Source organism: Lottia gigantea (genome assembly GCF_000327385.1).
Source record: "Lottia gigantea unplaced genomic scaffold LOTGIsca_5, whole genome shotgun sequence".
NCBI lineage: Eukaryota > Metazoa > Mollusca > Gastropoda > Lottiidae > Lottia > Lottia gigantea.
In genome coordinates, this window is record NW_008709715.1 from 5,577,180 (window position 1) to 5,596,772 (window position 19,593).

The window sequence follows — 19,593 nt, forward strand, 5'->3', positions numbered from 1 at the left end:
ATATCAAACTACTCCACTGAAACACAAAAATAAATTATTTAACTTTGTCTTGACTTTAAAATGACTGTTTGATACATACTTTCTCTTAATTTGATAAATATTCATGACCTTTTCTGAAAATGTATGGATTTTTTTTCTAATTTTTCAAATGATAACTTTTCTTGGAATTATTGTGAGTTATAAGTTATGGTATTTTTTTTTAAATGGTAATGGTTACCACTAATAAGTGGCGAATATAAGTTTGGATCTTACTAACATCATATGCAGGTGTTGCCTTAAGGTATTCATAGTTCAACTGTTTATAGAATATTTCTACCTTGATGACATTCCTCCTGAAATGGTATAAACCAATAACGTGTTTCTATTTAATACAATTACTAAAAGCCGCCGTGATTATGTTCCCTGTCATCTGAAAGCTTAAGCGAATACGAATTTGTATAGATTTTGAATATGAATGCAACAATTTACTACATACTTCACTGATACAGTGGCAGAAGGAATGAAAGGTTTAATTTACAGCGACGTAAACTATTTTCAAAAATTTGATCTACGTCCTGGGTATTGGCAAATAACAAAGTTTAATTTACGTTAAGAACTTTAGGTCATCTAATATGTCCATATCCTCTCCCATTGTTGGCATTGTCTCATTCTTTCCTTTATATAAACTTCTAACTTTACCCATGGTTCTCCTAATTAGTGGTACAGACGGCCACCGCCCGGTTGAAATGTCTGTTGAATACACCGTTTCACTAATAAAAAAAATTACGGAAACAGTACCACGGATCTTGTTGATAACACCGTCATTATCGCAATTGTAATCAATGTAATCTATCACAGAATTGATTAGGAAATTGCCAAGACGCTTAGATAGTCCAGGAATAAAAAGAACCTGCGTAACGTGTAATATTTATTTCAAGTTTACATACCTACAGGATTGTGCACAGTCGTTTGAGCAATCTAGTTCATCTCGTTCGTATTTCTGAAATACGTCGCCCATACATCGCCCTATTGAAGAGATACGTTAATCATAATTAGTTAATTAATAATTTGTTTAGTTCTAGCAATAGTAAAGACGAGGGACCGACATCAAAAGTGTGCTTCAAGTTTAATCACAGCATAACTACAATGTCTATGAACTGATTCTAGGGGTGTTTATGTTGTTACCTCATCTTACTTACTTTGTTTGGGAATAGAATCATTGCATCTCTTCAGTTTAGGTACTTTAACCCCCTCTACGACTTTCCTCAATGCATAACCACTACAAGGGTAATCAAAATGGCAGCATTCACAATCACGGATAAGATTCTTTTGATAGCAGGTTTTCTGACATGCCTTGGAATAAGAATTATCATATATATACATTGATTTCCTTCTTAGGCTAGTTTACAAAAACTCTGAATACTCTGACACTCTGTGTATTCCGAATTACGACACTAATCAGTGTTCTCGCTTCAAGATCAAGGTAATTGCCTTTAGACCAAATGGCATGGGTACTCGTATCATTCATTATACCGTATAGAACAGAAATATGCAACTTGACCATTCTTTGTTTCGCGTTTTATCAAAATTCTGAAGCTATCAATTTTCGTCCTGCGAAGCGTGCCCGCACTGATGTGTCTCTGGATATGAGAAAGCAAATTATTGGAGATTATGAAAAAGTGCCGCGCTCTTCGCAGAAATATTTAGCTATGAAATTTGGTTTACGTGGAAGAGCAATAAGCAGCATTTTTAGACGTAAAGAAAAATTTAACAAAAAGTTTGCCGACAATATCAATTCCAATAAAAAGCGTATGTACAGTAGCTCAAAATATGAACAATTAAATAATAGTACCGTATACAACATCGTGTCCAAACCACACCCCCATTCGTCATACTTTCTAATAAGACCATGTCAAAACCCGTATTCGTGATACGATGCGTATACAACTGAACTTTTTTTTATTATTATTGTCTTATTAGAAAGGTACCGTCTGTAGAATGTGGGTCATTGAGCCATAAATAGTAACACGTAGCACATGTTAAAAAATGTTGAAACTTTGAATACTCCGACACTCTCGCTAATCCGACATTGTTTTGTGGTCCTAGTGTACGTCGGATTACGCAGAGTATACTGTATACCGATATTAGACATATTTACACAACCGTGCATCATCACGGAGAAAATAAGTTTTTGTATCGATAGGGAAACATACTTCGAAGGCAATGTCAATTACTGTTATATATAGATATTAGTTAAATTTTAAAAACAATCACTCATTTTGCCATTTTATGTTGCTTTTATATTCAGATACTGATTTAATTGATCAACGTATGGACGAAAAACCATTGAAAAACGCGTCATAAATTGTGTTATTTCCCTGATATTGCATTACATTTCAGTATTGCTTACAAATGTCCATTAACATTTGAACCCTTTTCTGTGATATCTATAGTATTTAACGACCACTTTATGAATAGAACTCTACACTGTTCTTAGCGATATGGCTTGATTGGATTGGAATCACTTCAGGTTAATTGCAGCCATTTGTTTGATTGTCGTTTTTTAATACTTTGATAGTAAAATAACTCACCTTCTCTGAGTAGTCGATTTGTAATTTGTGGGCGCCGGCATACATATTCACTTTATAATTGTCATCACTGGAATAATGTCTACACCGACCATGGGGTGGTATACTTCTTTTTACCTGAATCTGCAACAGGATAGTGACTAGTTCACGATAAACTGTGATTTATTGCAGGATCGATCGGCGTGCGAAAGTCCGATGTCCCTGAATATGTCATCTTCACTCATAACTCTAGTCGACCCACCTCGATATGCTCGACACGGATAATCCGGGAAAGATCGACGCCAAGAGGTTTGGCTAAGGACCGGCTGGTAGAAAGGATCCTTAACTGTGAACCTAAGTTGTTATCCTTGTAAAATCTAGTTGTTTCTTTCTTTTCTTACCTGACTGATTCCAACTGAGGTTGACAATCCTGGAGTCAAAGAAATTCCATCATCTTCAGGAAAGGCCATAATCCCTTGTTGATGAACATGAAGTTTAGCACCAACGGTGTCAGCAAGAAATTCGGAATATTCATTCTCATCTAAATACAGTTCCATGGTCAAACCTTAAAGGTATAGAATATATATATGGTGGACAGGCTCTGGCTAAGAAACATTGACACAAAATACCAGTCGTTCTGTTCTTGACTTGGTAACATTACTGAACAAGTTTGAAAAACACAACATTCATGTCTCATTTTGATGATCTCTCTGACGGCATATGAATAATCCTTGCGCCTAGGTCAGCTTTTAGAATGGTGGAAAATCTGAAATCTACAAACCATAAAGTGGTCCCGGCTTTGTTGTTTCCAGACGTGTTTGTTTCGGATCCGAATTGAAGGTAAAGCAGTTACCATATTTGTAGTTGTAAAACTGTGTAAAATTTCTTTGCAAAAAAGAAAAAAAAACGTATACTATCAGTCCATTATAAGGATGAATGGGGTCTTTTAGAATCATTCTTCAGTCACAAGCGGCACTTGCCTACAAGGGTGGAAACAACGACGAACACAAAACTTTTTAAAAAAAACAATTACTAATGTGTGTGTTTCCCTCTCTGGCTTTTTCTAAATAAGCATGATGTCCTCCCCATAGCATACTCCCAAATTAAGATACCAAAATCTTTTTGTCCTACCTTACCGAACATTTTCGTCCTTCAAATGAACAGCTTAATAACATGTATTTCAGATCATGGCTAATCTGCATTCGATCTTGGCGATCCATGTCACTCACGATAATGGAAAATGCTTTAGCTATAGTGAATTCACTGGTAAGAGCTTCAAAGAATTCTTCATCAGATTCCTCAGTTTCCTCTTCTTCTTCTTCCCTGTTATTTTCCTCTTCTGATCTTTCATCGTCCTAAAGATTAGAAAGCCACTGTATTATTAATATAAGATACATTTAGCTATGTTATAGCATCATGATTTCATGACCCGAATCAATTTGTAGCAGATTATTTTTGTCAACTATGCTCTGTGTCCACTCCACAAGGGTTACTGATATCATCAAATTTACATGTTCTATACATACGTACTTATATTTTTTGTAAACTGTTATAGGAACGGATTAGGAATTTTCCTTGTAGAAGATACGTTAGAGAAGTATGCACGATTCCATAATACCTGATTGACACTTACCGCTTGGTTTATAACGTCTAGCAGCTCTGTATAACCTAATTCTTCAGCTTTCTGTTTCAAGATAGATCTTCTAGCTGGGTTCATATTACAGATAGTAACAGCAGGGAAGTCCAGTTTGTTGTTATTTTCTATTGATAGTAAGGTTGATAGTGGGTACTCTCTATAATTCTGTACTATTTTACCCAAATGATACATTGCGAATGCTAAAAGGAGGACAGAAAGAGTGAAAAAAGAAAATGAAGTTAATGCCATACTCTTTGCTTCTTTGAGAGAAAGAGGCCGGAGCAAATTCACAATCTAAAGAAACTCGACAAAATATATAGAACCATAGATTATTTAAATTTTGAATGCATTAAAGGGATAAATTACTCTAAATATTTGCTTCATGGGCAGATAAAGCACAATTTTAGATACCCAAGCTAATTTTCAGCAGTAAAATCGTACATCTGGTTCTCTGAAGATTTGAAGGAAATGTACCATGACAGCTTAAACGTTGTTATTTCATTGTTTGGGTATTAACGGAATATTCCGTAATAAATGAAGCGATAAGTTGTTATCGTTCGTGAGTATTCGAACACGTTTGTTAAAATGAGTATTCTTAGCATATTCATATTAGATTGGCGTTGGACGAGGTCAACTTTTTAAAAAAAAAATTAATTTCTTTTTAAAAAATTAAGATATTTCACAAATTAATTGAATTGTTTCAAAGTCTTATAAGACAAAATGAAATCTTACCAAATCCTCCGAGTACCAATAGAATCCATGTAACCTTTCTGAAGTATCCTCTTGATAAAGTAATTCTCGGTACTCCATGCAGGCTTGTGTTGCCTGCAAAATCCTTGATAAGTCCTTTAACATTCTGTGAAGAATTCTTATCCTTCATTTTGACAACAGAAACTCTTATATTTGCTACAACCACGAAGATAACAATTCGTCGCTAAAAAAGAAAAAAAATTACAAACAACACAGAAAAAGGTTTGCTTAACAAACAACTCGGTTTAAAGAAACTAAAAGTTATAAATACTGCCCAGCAATTGTTTAGCTAGGACATCTAATCTGATAGCTTGTTCTGATCGTACTGTTAGCCTTATGGTATCTGGGTGTAACAAATATCATTCACAATAAATCAATCCCACTAAAGAGTCAATCAGTATCTAATTATTGAAATATCAGCCTCCATTGTAAAAGTGGTAAATCAAAAGCTTTAAAGAGGGAAATAACTCCATCGAGACAAATATCACTACTAAAATATACCTTACTGTTAAACTCATTAACATTTTTATACGCCCACGTGAATATGTGGTCGTATATTGTCGTTGCTCCTGTCCATCGGTCCGTCAGTCCGTCCGTCAACATTTCTTCTGAGCACAACAGAGACTACAGTTTTTATTTGATTGTAACGAAACTTGGTGTGAGCATTGGGATTGGTAAGACGGCGGTCAAGTTCGAATTTGATGATTTTTCGATGAACGGTTTTTGAGTTATTGCCATTGACTTAGTAAAATCGCGTCCAAATTTTGTTGTGGGCACAATAGAAGCTACTATTTTCAATGGAGTTTGATGAAACTTGGTGTGAGCATTGGGATTGATAAGACGCGGGTCAAGTTCAAATTTGATGATTTTTCGATGAAGGGTTTTTGAGCTATTGCCCTTGACTTAGTAAAACCGTGTCAAAATTTTGTTGTGGGCACACTAGAATCTACAATTGTCAATGGATTTTGATGAAACTTGGTGTGAGCATTGGGATTGATAAGACGGCGGTCAAGTTTTAATTCATCTGTCGATGAACGGTTTTTGTGTTATTGCCCTTGACTTTGATGAATGGTTTAGTAAAATGTGTGTAATTTGTGTACGTAGTACATTAAAGGATTTAAAGCTAGCTATTGATGAAAGGCCCGAAAGGCGCGGCGTTTAAATCGGTAAACGAATGAAAACGGCTATGTGTTACTTATAACATGATTGACAGAGGTCTAACAGATAGGGCAGTGGCCTTCGTGTTATGTAATAACCATTGCACGTGCATTAAATGCTGTATTTTGGTATATAAGCTAGTGTAGACCGAAACAGCTGTCTCTAGTCCAGCCTTGGATAGCTATTTGAACATATGTTGGCTAGTTTAGTGACTGAAAAAATAGACCCTGTTAAATGGGGACCTGGGCATCTCCGCAGGTATTTAGATACCTCGGATCTGCAAAACGCAGATATATTTAGAAAGATGAATATTTTTGTAGTTCAGTCATACCATCATTTTCTCCCTACACCATTTATGTCACGTCTCTCGCATCCGACATTTAAAACTTCGTGCGCAGCCAAAAGTTCAAAGGTAACAGAGTCACATGATACTAACAAAACGAAAGTTACGGTGATGCTTAACATTAATTTACAGTCATCGTAAAGATAATTTAATATCATGTTAGAAAAAAAAACATCTTCGGAGGCGTTTAAATCCTCATTTAACAGGGCCTTTTTCTGACTCTACTCAAACAATTGTCAAAATATCCACCAGAGACGGGTATAGATGTTTCGGACTAAAGCTAGTGGTGCTTGTTACATCATTTGTAGTTGTAGCACGAGCCGTGGGTGGGGCTAATATATCATTGATGATCTGAGCAGACAACTAAAGTCATTTCCCTGCCAATATACATTTACTGAGTAAATCGTTCTATAACGAATATAATGAAAATTATTCCTATGATAATTAAGTTTAATTTCTATGTAGTGAAAAAAAATAATGATAACTTTATATTAGACAACAAGGCAATTTTCCCTGGAATCCCACAATAACAAATTTACAATACTGTTTTACATATGCAATTATTTATTGCTTTTGTTGAAGATAAATTGCTATAAACTTTGATTCTTGTATTGTAGATATCCTGGGAATCAGCCACTCTTGGATTCTGGTTCACTGATTTACTGGATCGTAATGTTCAGTTCCATTTGTTTGAAGGTCGACCAAACTGTTTCTGGATGACTGGATTCTTTAATCCACAGGTAGATATTGTTCATTAATTTGGTTGAAAACTATTGATTGGTTATCAACTGACAAGATTAATCACCGATTCTAATAAACCAAATTTAGAAAAAAAATAGTGGTACTTTAACTAAAGTGTTCATGTTATTTTGCCGGCTCAGTTATAGAGTTGCACCTTGTATTCTGAAAGGAAAGCATTGGACTGCCTCTCAAAAACATTCTTTATCAATATATTCTTATTCTTATTCCAATGTGCCATGAGACAAGAAATTACCAGAGCACAAAAAGTTGGGCTTTAGATCTAGTAGTCTTAGAAAATGATTTAACTAAAATGGTGAAAGGATATCACAGCTGCTCCATCAGAAGGTACATAAATTATTGTCTTATTTAATTGCTTTAGATTGAGAAGAACATTTGACAATTTCTGTACATGCAATAATAATGATTTAGTGATTTTTGGTGTGTGATATATGTACACAAGGTGTATGTTACAGTCAATCAACAACTTGATCAATAGTAATAATGTTGTATCTTTATTTCAGGTGTGTTTATCCATGGTTTACATCTAGATGGTGCAGGATGGGACAGACGTAATGTACGACTGATTGAACCATCACCTAAAGTACTATACACTCTACTACCAGTAGTACATGTATTTGCTACCAACCAAGATAAACCTAAGAGTTCATCACAATATGAATGTCCAGTTTACAAGAAACCAAGAAGAACAGATTTAACTTATATCTTCCCATTGATGTTAAAGACCAACAAGAACCCTGATCATTGGATCCTCCGAGGTGTCGCTCTTCTCTGTGACACAAAATAAATTCTTATTTTATTTCTTCACATTAAATAGATGTGATTTTACTATTTATATCATTATTTATTTTTTTCCTTTATATTTACTTTATTAACTTTACATGTTCATAAAAAGACAAAAATAAAATTGCATACATTGAAGTGAAGTGTTTTCACACAGAATTAATATCTACTTTGAGTTAATGTTCAATCATTATATTATACTTCTTGAAGTAAGTAAAACAAATATCACAGTCATTCTTTCTAACATGAATTTATTACTTTTTATAGGTCAAATCACATACTTTTATAAAATAATAATCAAAAGATAAATGTTACTTGTCCTTGCTTCCTTTTTCACGAGAAGAAATTGTGTGTATTTTGGGATCAGTTTCATTTGTGACCGTTAATGAAAAGTGTTATTTGGGCTATGAAATTTTACCAAGATTAATTGTTGATCAATAATATTGTTGTGAAATTTTTTGAGTGATAATCTATATATTCTATTTATTCCTTCCGTCCAATGAATCAAAATTTTTTTTTCCTGATTATTTATAAATATTTATTTTATTTGTTGAGTTTTTATATTCTATGTAAATTTATACAGTTTAAGTATTCAAATAAACTTTTGTGCAGTTTTTTAGTGTTTATATTTGTCACAAATTGTTGACTGTAAGGTACAATGATTCATATAATAGAAATTGATTGAAAGTTTCTTGAGTTGCTAGTACATGGAGAACGAATTACTGCACACAATTATATGGATAACAAAGTTAATAAATAAGTTGTAACGTTTCGACGATGATACTCTCACCTTTATCTAGAACTTATATAATTCTGTTCAATTATGAATGTTTAAATTGTCTCTTTAATAACACATTTTGTCTCTTTAAGAGTCCACCACTTCATTTCAGTTCATTTCTCACTGCCTTTATAACAAAAAACATACTTGACCTATATGATTGTGTCTTTTTCAAATCTAAAAGAAATTTCATACTTTATGATACATTGTTAATAGATGTTTGAATTGGTTGTATCTGTATCTCTTTGACTCTTATATTTTTCACTCTGAAGAGTTTAGCTGAGATTAATATAATCACATCCATCAGTAACTCTGCTAGCTCAATTAATGTTAAAACAGAGAAGCCGACCCACAGACCAGCTTGTCCTCCAATATCAGATATCAAACTACTCCACTGAAACACAAAAATAAATTATTTAACTTTGTCTTGACTTTAAAATGATTTTTTGATACATACTTTCTCTTAATTTGACAAATTTTGATTTATTTCCCCCCTAATTTTTCTGAAAATGTATGGATGTTTAATTTTTTCAGATGATAACTTTTTTGGAATTATTGTGAGTTATAAGTTATGGTATTTTTTTTTAAATGGTAATGGTTACCACTAATAAGTGGCGAATATAAGTTTGGATCTTACTAACATCATATGCAGGTGTTGCTTTAAGGTATTCATAGTTCAACTGTTTATAGAATATTTCTACCTTGATGACATTCCTCCTGAAATGGTATAAACCAATAACATGTTTCTATTTAATACAAATACCGAAAGATTACACTGCTTTTAAGTTCTCTATCATCTGATAGCTGTAGCGTGAAGGTACATAACGAATTTGTATAGATTTTGAATATGAATGCAGCAATTTACTATATACTTTACTGATACAGTGGCAGAACGAATGAAAGGTGTTATTTACAGCGACGTACACTATTTTCAAAAATTTGATCTACGTCCTGGGTATTGACAAATAACCAAGTTTAATTTACGTTAAGAACTTTAGTTGATCTCCAACGTCCATGTCCTCTTCACTTGTTGGTATTGACTCATTCTTTCTTTTATATAAACTTCTAACTTTACCCATGGTTCTCCTAATTAATGGTACAGACGGCCACCGCCCGGTTGAAATGTCTGTTGAATACACCGTTTCACTAAAAATTACACAAAGTTGAAGGTTAACACTTGCAGTAAAATGTACGGTAACAGTTCCATGGATCTTGTTGATAACACGTCATTATCGCAATTGTAATCAATATAATCTTGCACAGAATTGATTAGGAAATTGCCAAGACGCTTAAAGGATAATGCAGGAATAAAAGGAACTTTCATAACAAACCATTGCCTGTAATATTTATTTCAAGTTTACATACCTACAGGATTGTGCACAGTCGTTTGAGCAATCTAGTTCATCTCGTTCGTATTTCTGAAATATGTCTCCCATACATCGCCCTATTGAAGAGATACGTTAATCATAATTAGTTAATTAATAAGCAATAGTAAAGACGAGAGACCGACTTAAAAAGTGGGATCCAAGTTTAATCACAGCATAACCAACAAACACCGACTAATTTACTACAATGTCTATGAACTGATTCTAGGGTTGTTTATGTTGTTACCTCATCTTACTTACTTTGTTTGGGAATAGAATCATTACATCTCTTCAGTTTAGGTACTTTAACCCCCTCTATGACTTTCCTCAATGCATAACCACTACAAGGGTAATCGAAATGGCAGCATTCACAATCACGGATAAGATTCTTTTGATAGCAGGTTTTCTGACATGCCTTGGAATACAAATTATCATATTATATAGGCCGACATTAAACATAAAACAACCGTGCAATTTCCCTGATAATGCATTACATATAAGTATTGTTTACAAATGTCCATAAACAATTTAAACTTGGTCTTTGTCTATGATATCTATATAGTAATTAATGAACTTTTTAGCGATATGGCTTAGTTGGATTGGAATCGCTTCAAGTTAATTGCAGCCATTTGTTTGATTGTTGTTTTTTAATACTTTGATAGTAAAATAACTAACCTTCTCTGAGTAGTCGATTTGTAATTTGTGGGCGCCGGCATACATATTCACTTTATAATTGTCATCACTGGAATAATGTCTACACCGACCATGGGGTGGTATACTTCTTTTTACCTGAATCTGCAAGAGGATGGTGACTAATAAACGATACACTCTTAATATTTATCGTACAACAGTAGCCATTCTACGGGAGGGGTCAATGGTGGCATTACAAATCCCCCCACCCCCAATGGCCTCTGCCCTCTTAAGTTATTAAATGACCGGGGCTTACGCGATTCTGTGGTCCCTACTCAGACTCGCAACCTAATGGTTCATAAAAACACTGCTGGTTATTATTGTGAGAAATGGCCTACCACCCCCTTGCTGTTATGTTTGAAATTGTTGAAACCGTTGTCGCCAAAATCACTAGCCCCTATACCCGGATCTTTACTCGGTTTACTACGCCACGTCATTCACCTTGAACGGTTCAAAATTGTTCTATGTCTCAATGAAACGATGTCCTGATTAACCCTTTTCTATCCAATGCGACACAGGAAAGTCTTACCTGGCTGATACCAACTGAGGTTGACAATCCTGGAGTCAAAGAAATTCCATCATCTTCAGGAAAGGCCATAATACCTTGCTGATGAACATGAAGTTTAGCACCAACGGTGTCAGCAAGAAATTCGGAATATTCATTCTCATCTAAATACAGTTCCATGGTCAAACCTTAAAGGTATAGAATATATATTGTATATGGTGAACAGACTCTGGCTAAGAAACATTGGGACAAAATACCAGTAACATTGATAACACTACTGAACAAGTTTGAAAAACACAATATACATGTCTCATTTTGATGATCTCTCCTATGAGATATGAATTATCCTTGGGCCTAGGCCAGCATCTAGCATGGTAGAAAGATCTGAAATCTACAAACCATAAAGTGGCCCCGGCTTTGTTGTTTCCAGACGTGTTTGTTTCGGATCCGAATTGAAGGTAAAGCAGTTACCATATTTGAAATTGTAGGACTGTGTGAAATTTCTGTGCAAAAAGAAGAAAAACGTATACTATTAGTCCATTATGAGGATGGATGGGTTTTTAAGAATCATTCTACAGTTATAAGCGGTACGTTGATACAACGCAAACAGCGAACACAAAACTTGTAGCCTCTACGACCAACAACACAAAAATTGCTGATGTGTGTTTCTTTCCTAAAAAAGCATGATGTCCTTCCCATAGCATACTCCCAAATTAAGATACCAAAATCTTTTTGTCCTACCTTACAGAACATTTTCGTCCTTCAAATGTACAGCTTAATAACATGTATTTCAGATCATGGCTAATCTGCATTCGATCTTGGCGATCCATGTCACTCACGATAATGGAAAATGCTTTAGCTATAGTGAATTCACTGGTAAGAGCTTCAAAGAATTCTTCATCTGATTCCTCAGTTTCCTCTTCTTCTTCTCCGCTACTTTCTTCTTCTAATCTTTTAGCATCCTAAAGATAAGAAAGCCACTGTATTATCAATAAAGGTACATTTAGGAACATGAAATCGAGGGAGTATATTGGCATCACCCGTCGGTCCGTCCGTCAACCCTCCAGAAGGAACAATTATCGACAGATTTTGACGAAACTTAGTGGGAGTGTTTGTAAACACCCAAGGATGAACCTTATAAAAATGAAAAATATAGAACTTTTTATATGAGTTATTGGGTCAATCTTCAAAACGCATTAAATTTTTAGCTCGTAAACACTTAAAGGCTCGATTGATGCCGGATTTTGACAACATTAATATTATTACAGTAATATTATTCAGTGTCACCCCAAAAAGTTCGAAAGAAATATATGACTGAAGGTTGAATATTTCATACTCGTAATTGTTACTGTAGGCTACTGCCAAATATTTTTAACTAAAATCGAACTTGCCAGTGGGCGTATATTACCTCGCTATTTTTACGTGTTTCATAACCCAAATCAATTTTTTTTTTTGTGTCCACCCCACAAGGATTACTGATATCATCAAAATTACATGTTCTATACATACGTTCTTATAATCTTATAAACTGTTAAAGAAACGGATGGAAATTTTACTTGTAGAAGATACGAGAAGTATGCATAATTCCAATATGCCTGATTGACACTTACCGCTTCGTTTATAACGTCTAGCAGCTCTGTATAACCTAATTCTTCAGCTTTCTGTTTCAAGATAGATCTTCTAGCTGGGTTCATATTACAGATAGTAACAGCAGGGAAGTCCAGTTTGTTGTTATTTTCTATTGATAGTAAGGTTGATAGAGGGTACTCTCTATAATTCTGTACTATTTTACCCAAATGATACATTGCGAATGCTGAAAGAAAGGACCGAAAGATTGTTTAAGCTATACTCTTTGAATCTTAAAATGCTGATTACAGAATAAACAAGTGAAAAATAACTAATAAGAAATATTAAAACAGAACTTGAATCATGTTGTTTCACGCTCTGCGATCTTCACACAATTTCATTGACCTATTTATCAGCCTGCTTTTCAGTGTGTTTTGGAATTGGTCATACGATTTTGTGATTTTGTATAGCTAATCATATCACTTTTCAGTATTAAAATGGTTCAATCACAATGTTATATTAATTAATTAAAACTGCCAATATCCCTTAGTTAAGTCTATATTAGATACATATATATTGAATATTTAAACCGTATTATATTATATGCCTACGGATCATTTTTTGAGAGAACAGTTACTCTGTTTGCATTCAATGATTCGATTTCTTTCTGAAATCATTACAAAGGCTATTATTGTTAAGGAGCTTGTTTATATGAACAATGGGTTCTCGCTAGTAGCATAGTTTACTAACTGTAATAAAGTCTTTGGACGAGGACTCAAGAGCATAGGCTGTATAATCTACCGATAAATGGCCTTAGAATATCAAAAGAATTTCCATTCTAAATCTGATCTAAAGAAATTTTAAATCTCCACAAAATATAGACACATAGATTATTTAAATTTTGAATACATTAAAGGGATAAATTACCCTAAATATTTGCTTCATGGGCAGATAAAGAAAATATCCAGGGATCAAAATTTACCTTTGCGTCCAACTGCCAGCGGTAAATATAGAGACTTCAAATTTTTATGAAATGGGTATATTCATATTAGATTGGCGTTGGAGGACATTAACATTTGGGGAAAAAATTAATCAATGATAGAATATTTCAATTTTCACACATTCATTGACTTGTTTTAAAGTCTTATGTCTCAAATCTTACCAGCTCCTCCGAGTACCAATAGAATCCATGTAACCTTTCTGAAGTATCCTCTTGATAAAGTAATTCTCGGTACTCCATGCAGGCTTGTGTTTCCCGCGAAATCCTTTATAAGTCCTTTAACATTCTGTGAAGAATTCTTATCCTTCATTTTGACAACAGAAACTCTTAAATTTGCTTCAACCACGAAGATAAGCACACTTCGCTAAAAAAAAATACATACAACACTACTCGGTTTGAAGAAATTAAAAGTTATAAATACTGCCCAGCAATTGTTTAGCTAGGACATCTAATCTGATAGCTTGTTCTGATCGTACTGTTAGCCTTATGTTGTTTGACCTAGCTGTAACAAAACTCATTTACAATGTACCAATCCCACTACAGAGTCAATCAGTATCTAATTATTGAAATATCAGCCTCCATTGTAAAAGTGGTAAATTAAAAGCTTTGAAGAGGAAAATAACTCCATCGAGGCAAATATCACATCTAAATATACTTTACTGTTAAACTCATTAATTGGTATTTTTATAATTACAAACCATTTACCTTACCGTTCAATAAACGATGATTATAATAACTCGTACAATCACAGAGCATTCTCTTCATTCAATTACTTTGTTCAAGGTCTTTTGCATTACTCACTATTTATTCCTTTGTGGGAAACGTGAATTTTACCTTTCGAACAAGGGTAATGATTAAAACACAGATCTGAATGGTTTTTGTGTGTTTTGTCTGCGAGCAACTCCTCTTGGCAAAAGCAACTTAATCTAAATCTAAGTTTATTTACTGACACGAGGTAAGTTGGTAACAGCAATCCTGTCACGAGGTTCATTGACCGTTAGTTTGATAGGAAGGTATAGATAAGTCAAAAGGAAAATAGTATATATGCAATTTGGTATTGGCAATACAGTCAGAAGGTACATTTTTCACAATGACATGGTCCTAAGAAAACCTGTCACAGTCATTGGTCACAAAGCATACTTTCACACAAATGGACCATAAATAATGAAATGATAAGTTCATTGATCTGAATAAATTTTAAAATCGCTTATCACACGTTTTGCAAATAGACGCCCAATTTTTCAATATAATAATATTGATGAGATATTTGTCATTGTAGTGATACCTAATTTATTTGACACTTTACTTAGAGATATCTATATTGGCCATGATATTACTGTTAGTGTCAAACAATTAGACCTATAAAATAATAAGTGGTTGATCACGATACCTATTATTGTATTAATTACTAAGTAATTATAGTATTTATTTGATATATATGGGCTACCGGGTTGTTTGTACTTTTTCAATGACTTATAATATCTCTGATAAAGTTTTTCATTATGAAAACCTTCTCACATTATGAAAACCTTCTCATTTATGATTGATATACTCTGTCATATGAATACTTCATTAGCTACTACCAATGTATTGCAAAACTGTTTTTTTTATTTTGATACCGGGATTGTTCCCATGAAAACATTCTGAAAATCGACCATGACTGCAATAAATACCATACGCCACTGCTCCTCAGTATTCCTTGAGCAACGTTACATGTTAGATGTGAATAATCGTACCGTTGCTTAAGGAACATGTTGCCCCCTCCGATAATAGTACTTGCCTCTCCGAACAATCAAGTCTGGCTACGGGCCTGATTGATAGTGATAGCCACCTTTCTTGTATCACGGAATGCAGCTCTCTGGTTGGATTTAACGTTACCGATTGCAGCCAACCAAAATCCTCGACAGAAAGTCTGTAAATAATAAGCCATTTTGTTTATCGAATGCTATATATGAGTGGCTGTAATCGCTAACGTACAATCCAACCATATCACTGCATTTACAAACTTCTGTGTTTCAAGAAATGAGGCTTTTGCAGGCAAAACACAGTTTGTAATCGCTTTACACTGTTAAATCCCGGAAAAATCATTGCCAGAATAAACCATTATTGTGTGAATTAGTCCAGTCAGGAATATTTTTAGATGGAAATATATGACATAGGCAAGTGGAATTTTTTTGGTCATATTTTTAATTATTATGGTGGCAATATGAATATGCATGTATATTCTCTCAGTTATTCACTAAATATTTCTTTCCGCAAGTGGGCATTTGTTATCATGTCGCACATAGAATTTTATATGGTTGTGGTTTCTTTTTCATATAAGTTTTGTGACTTCTTGAATAATATTCAAGTGAACCATCGAGTATTATTTGTATATTTTGATGGGTATGCCGATGTGATTTATATGAACTATATATGAATTATTAAGGTCGAATGCTTGGTAAATATACAGGTCTTCACATATTACAGATATTAAACTGTTTTTATGTATTTTTTCACGATATTTGGAGAGTTTTGAAAATTTACAACTATTTGTCGTGCGAAGACAAGACTACCCAAATAAACATTAAAATTTCTTATGTAAATTTAAACTTTTCATGGTCGTAATTTTAGTAGAGTATTTAAGTCTGACCAACATTAATCTTTATGACATTAGAATTTCAGAATCACAAGATGGGTGTTCATCGTTTTTATTTATCACTCTTTCTATGTAAGTTTTGGTGAACTATGCAAAAATGTGATTTGCTTTTATTTAAAAGGAACCTTAGATAGTTAGATCAGACAAAGTTTAAACGAAGGACAATAGTCCCCTATAAAGGACCCAATCACCGAAACTATCAGCGAAATATAACTAAATACATATTTCTTAATTCAATTTGTGCTTGATAGGTGTGCTGCAAAGTGACCTATCCAGCAGCACATATTTTACAATTGAAATAGATGTAAAATCGTCAAATCAAATATGGGAAATGGTTTTGACTCTTCAGTAATTGTGCTGTTGAGTCAATTGCAACTCGTCAGGTAAGACTGGTGATCAATGTATGATCGTAATTTGGTATTTATTCTTACAGGTATTGGAGCTGCTCCATTAATATCATCTGCTATAGATTGCAATACTTATAATCCATTGATATGTCAACCTGATCTTTTGCAATTTTGTTTCACTGATGGTACTTTAATTCAGGGTTCTTGTGAAGCCTCTCATATGGTTTGTAAGTAAGTACATCGCTTTTTTTAACATCGAGCATTTCTATTGGAGATGTATATTATAATATACATATATATAAACTTCTTAATTTCTAATCTATACCAGGTATAAACTTTGACGAAATTTCTCGAAAATTTAAAATGGTTTTAGTGATCTATCGATCTTTAGGCGGGCGCAGACTACTAGACGTGAACACAAGTTGATGATGTCGACCATGTAAAATACTCAGTATATTCATGAACTTATTTAAAGGGAGTTTTCTAAAATTCTTATGTGTGTTGGGGGTACCGATAGCTTCAATTTGCACCATTTCAATTTTAATCCGACGTCTGTGTTTCTTGCAATTCCGCTCACAAATCGCGAAGGCCTTATGTGATTTAGTGGAATTGCAGGAACCACAGACGTCTGATTGAAAATTGGAATTGTTTAAGGAGTATTTTCACTAAAATGAAATCACCTTTCATTTCAAATGCTTCTTTCCTCAATAGTGAAAGTAAAGTGATAGATGAATCGTTTGCATCATGTCAATCAAGTGATACATTTAATTGTACTGGTTATTCTTCAATTGACCCTTGTTTACCAGACCTGATAGAATATTGTTTTACTAATGGTGAAAAAGTTGTTGGTACTTGTGCTGCTAAAAGTAAATACTGTGTGTGAGTATACATTAGAAATACTAAATTTGAATAGTTGGTTGAATTGCTTACGTCACATTATCAAGTTGCAATCTGCGATGTTTTCCCAATGCAAAACACAATAACAGCAGTGGTACTTCCGATTCTCTTTTAATCCACTCAGCGTTATTACAGGTCTACTTACTTTTAAAAGAAAATGACTTTTTTTCAGCGACAATTTAGAGATTGATGCATCTGGGAACTCTTGTGAGGATCCGTCCATTGATTGCGACAACCATGATCCGAATGAAATCTGTAGACCCGATCTTGTGGAATATTGCTTGTCGGATGGTAGAAAGATTGCGGGATTATGCCAAGCCGGAAAAATTGTTTGCAGGTAAGAAGAATAATCAAAAACATAAGATTTGTTTTTTTTTCCTTTTATCAAAATTTCAATGGGTGAGAGAAATTGTTTGCTTTCGCAGGAAATCAAGAACGGGGAATCTTTAAACGTTCGAAAATACCCATTACTTTAGCGCCTTCAGCGCTGGGAACGACCGTTAACTTGCCAGCCAACCAAGAAACAGAAACAACTTAGCTTTTCAGATAAAAAACGATAGGTGGTAAATTTGACTTTTTGTACCCATTAAATTTAATACGAATGGCCATTCACCACAGAGTGACCAAAGACATGATTTTGATGGAGCTCAAATCTGGGACTTTTCAAAAATTCATCCCATCATAAAAGTCATTATAACTAATAAAACTTTACTTTTAGTGAGGATGTGACGTTAGATTTAACTGGTTTAGCTTGTGCTAAAGTAGATTGTGGTAGATATAATGCCACTCAACAATGTAATAGTGCTGATAAAACTGAATATTGTTTGGGTGATGGTCCTGACCATATCGCTGTAGGAGAATGTGAGGCGTTAGCAGCCATTTGCTTGTAAGTAAAATACTAAATCGCATGCAATTGGAATATTCCCATGGGTAGCGACGTAAACTGGTGCAAAATTTTACGTACAGTGGCGTAGACTGGAAATATCTTAATGGGTAGTGGCGTAGACTGGCAAGTTTTTCATGCGCGGGCTGATAAGATTTTCATTGGCAGCAACGCAGGTTGTTAAGACTTCCATAGGCAGGGACGGACAAAGACTGGTGGGATTTTCGTGGGCTACAAGTGTGTAAAAGTCGGTTGATAATTCAAAATGGCATACTTCAGTAAACTATAATGATTGAAAGCTATAGACAGCATATCTAGCATGACAAACTTATAACACAAATCACATTTACTTTTTTCAGAAATGGCAAGGAGCCCAATTTTGAAGAGGGTGGATGTTCAGCATGCAGTCAAATTTCTAAAATACCTGCTTTATTGGTATTTATCATATATATTATATATAATGTTTAAATTCGTGTGCCCAGTGCAGGCTAAAGCAAAGTTTACGTGGAGAAAACTAGAAGGATCAAAGCCTTTATTTGATGAAACGAAAACTGATTGCTTGTCTACTGCCACACATTTACTCTTATGTCTAATTGAAATTCAGCTCCAGCATTTCGTTTCTTAGTCCACACCACCCATTTAAGATCTAACGACATTCTAAGTAGTTTATGTTCACCAATTCAATCAATGTGAAGGATGTTGTCATAATTTCATGGAGTGAACAGCACTGCGTCCAAGCAACAGAAATAGTCAGAGCTGTATTGTAATCAGTTTTCAATTAGCCTGCTATGTACGCTAGGCCTATATACGTGGATGAATGACAATTTAACGATTGTCACATCAGATTCCATTTTGATGTTATATGAAACGTATATAATTATTATTTATTATTAAATATATTATTCAATATACCAAGAGCTCAATAAATACAATAAGTCAGATAGGCTACG

General features: G+C 34.1%; 3 protein-coding genes across 3 annotated transcripts in view; 2 read left to right on the forward strand and 1 right to left on the reverse strand.

Annotated features, from left to right (window-relative positions):
* The window catches only part of LOTGIDRAFT_154479 (hypothetical protein), a gene marked incomplete at both ends in the record, with an annotated part of 8,802 nt that extends 823 nt beyond the window's left edge, over positions 1-7,979 (forward strand). The window contains 4 exons of the mRNA XM_009062149.1: positions 7,051-7,173; positions 7,416-7,519; positions 7,635-7,636; positions 7,696-7,979. Of these exons, the coding sequence (XP_009060397.1) occupies positions 7,051-7,173; positions 7,416-7,519; positions 7,635-7,636; positions 7,696-7,979 (513 nt within the window). The remainder of the gene's footprint in view (positions 1-7,050; positions 7,174-7,415; positions 7,520-7,634; positions 7,637-7,695) is intronic.
* A 1,084-nt stretch (positions 7,980-9,063) lies between these two features.
* LOTGIDRAFT_72911 (hypothetical protein) lies at positions 9,064-14,131 on the reverse strand (the record flags this gene model as incomplete). Its single annotated transcript, XM_009061694.1, has 10 exons — positions 9,064-9,147; positions 9,395-9,470; positions 9,747-9,899; positions 10,119-10,197; positions 10,403-10,532; positions 10,793-10,912; positions 11,337-11,500; positions 12,187-12,252; positions 12,919-13,125; positions 14,041-14,131. Coding segments are annotated over 10 exons (1,170 nt in total), but the record flags the coding sequence as incomplete, so codon positions are not given.
* Positions 14,132-16,551: 2,420 nt separating this feature from the next.
* Positions 16,552-19,111, forward strand: LOTGIDRAFT_154481 (hypothetical protein; the record flags this gene model as incomplete). Its single annotated transcript, XM_009062150.1, has 6 exons — positions 16,552-16,588; positions 16,950-17,094; positions 17,575-17,742; positions 17,933-18,097; positions 18,479-18,646; positions 19,003-19,111. 6 exons carry the CDS (start codon positions 16,552-16,554, stop codon positions 19,109-19,111), a joined length of 792 nt encoding a protein of 263 aa, XP_009060398.1.
* Positions 19,112-19,593: the final 482 nt, after the last annotated feature.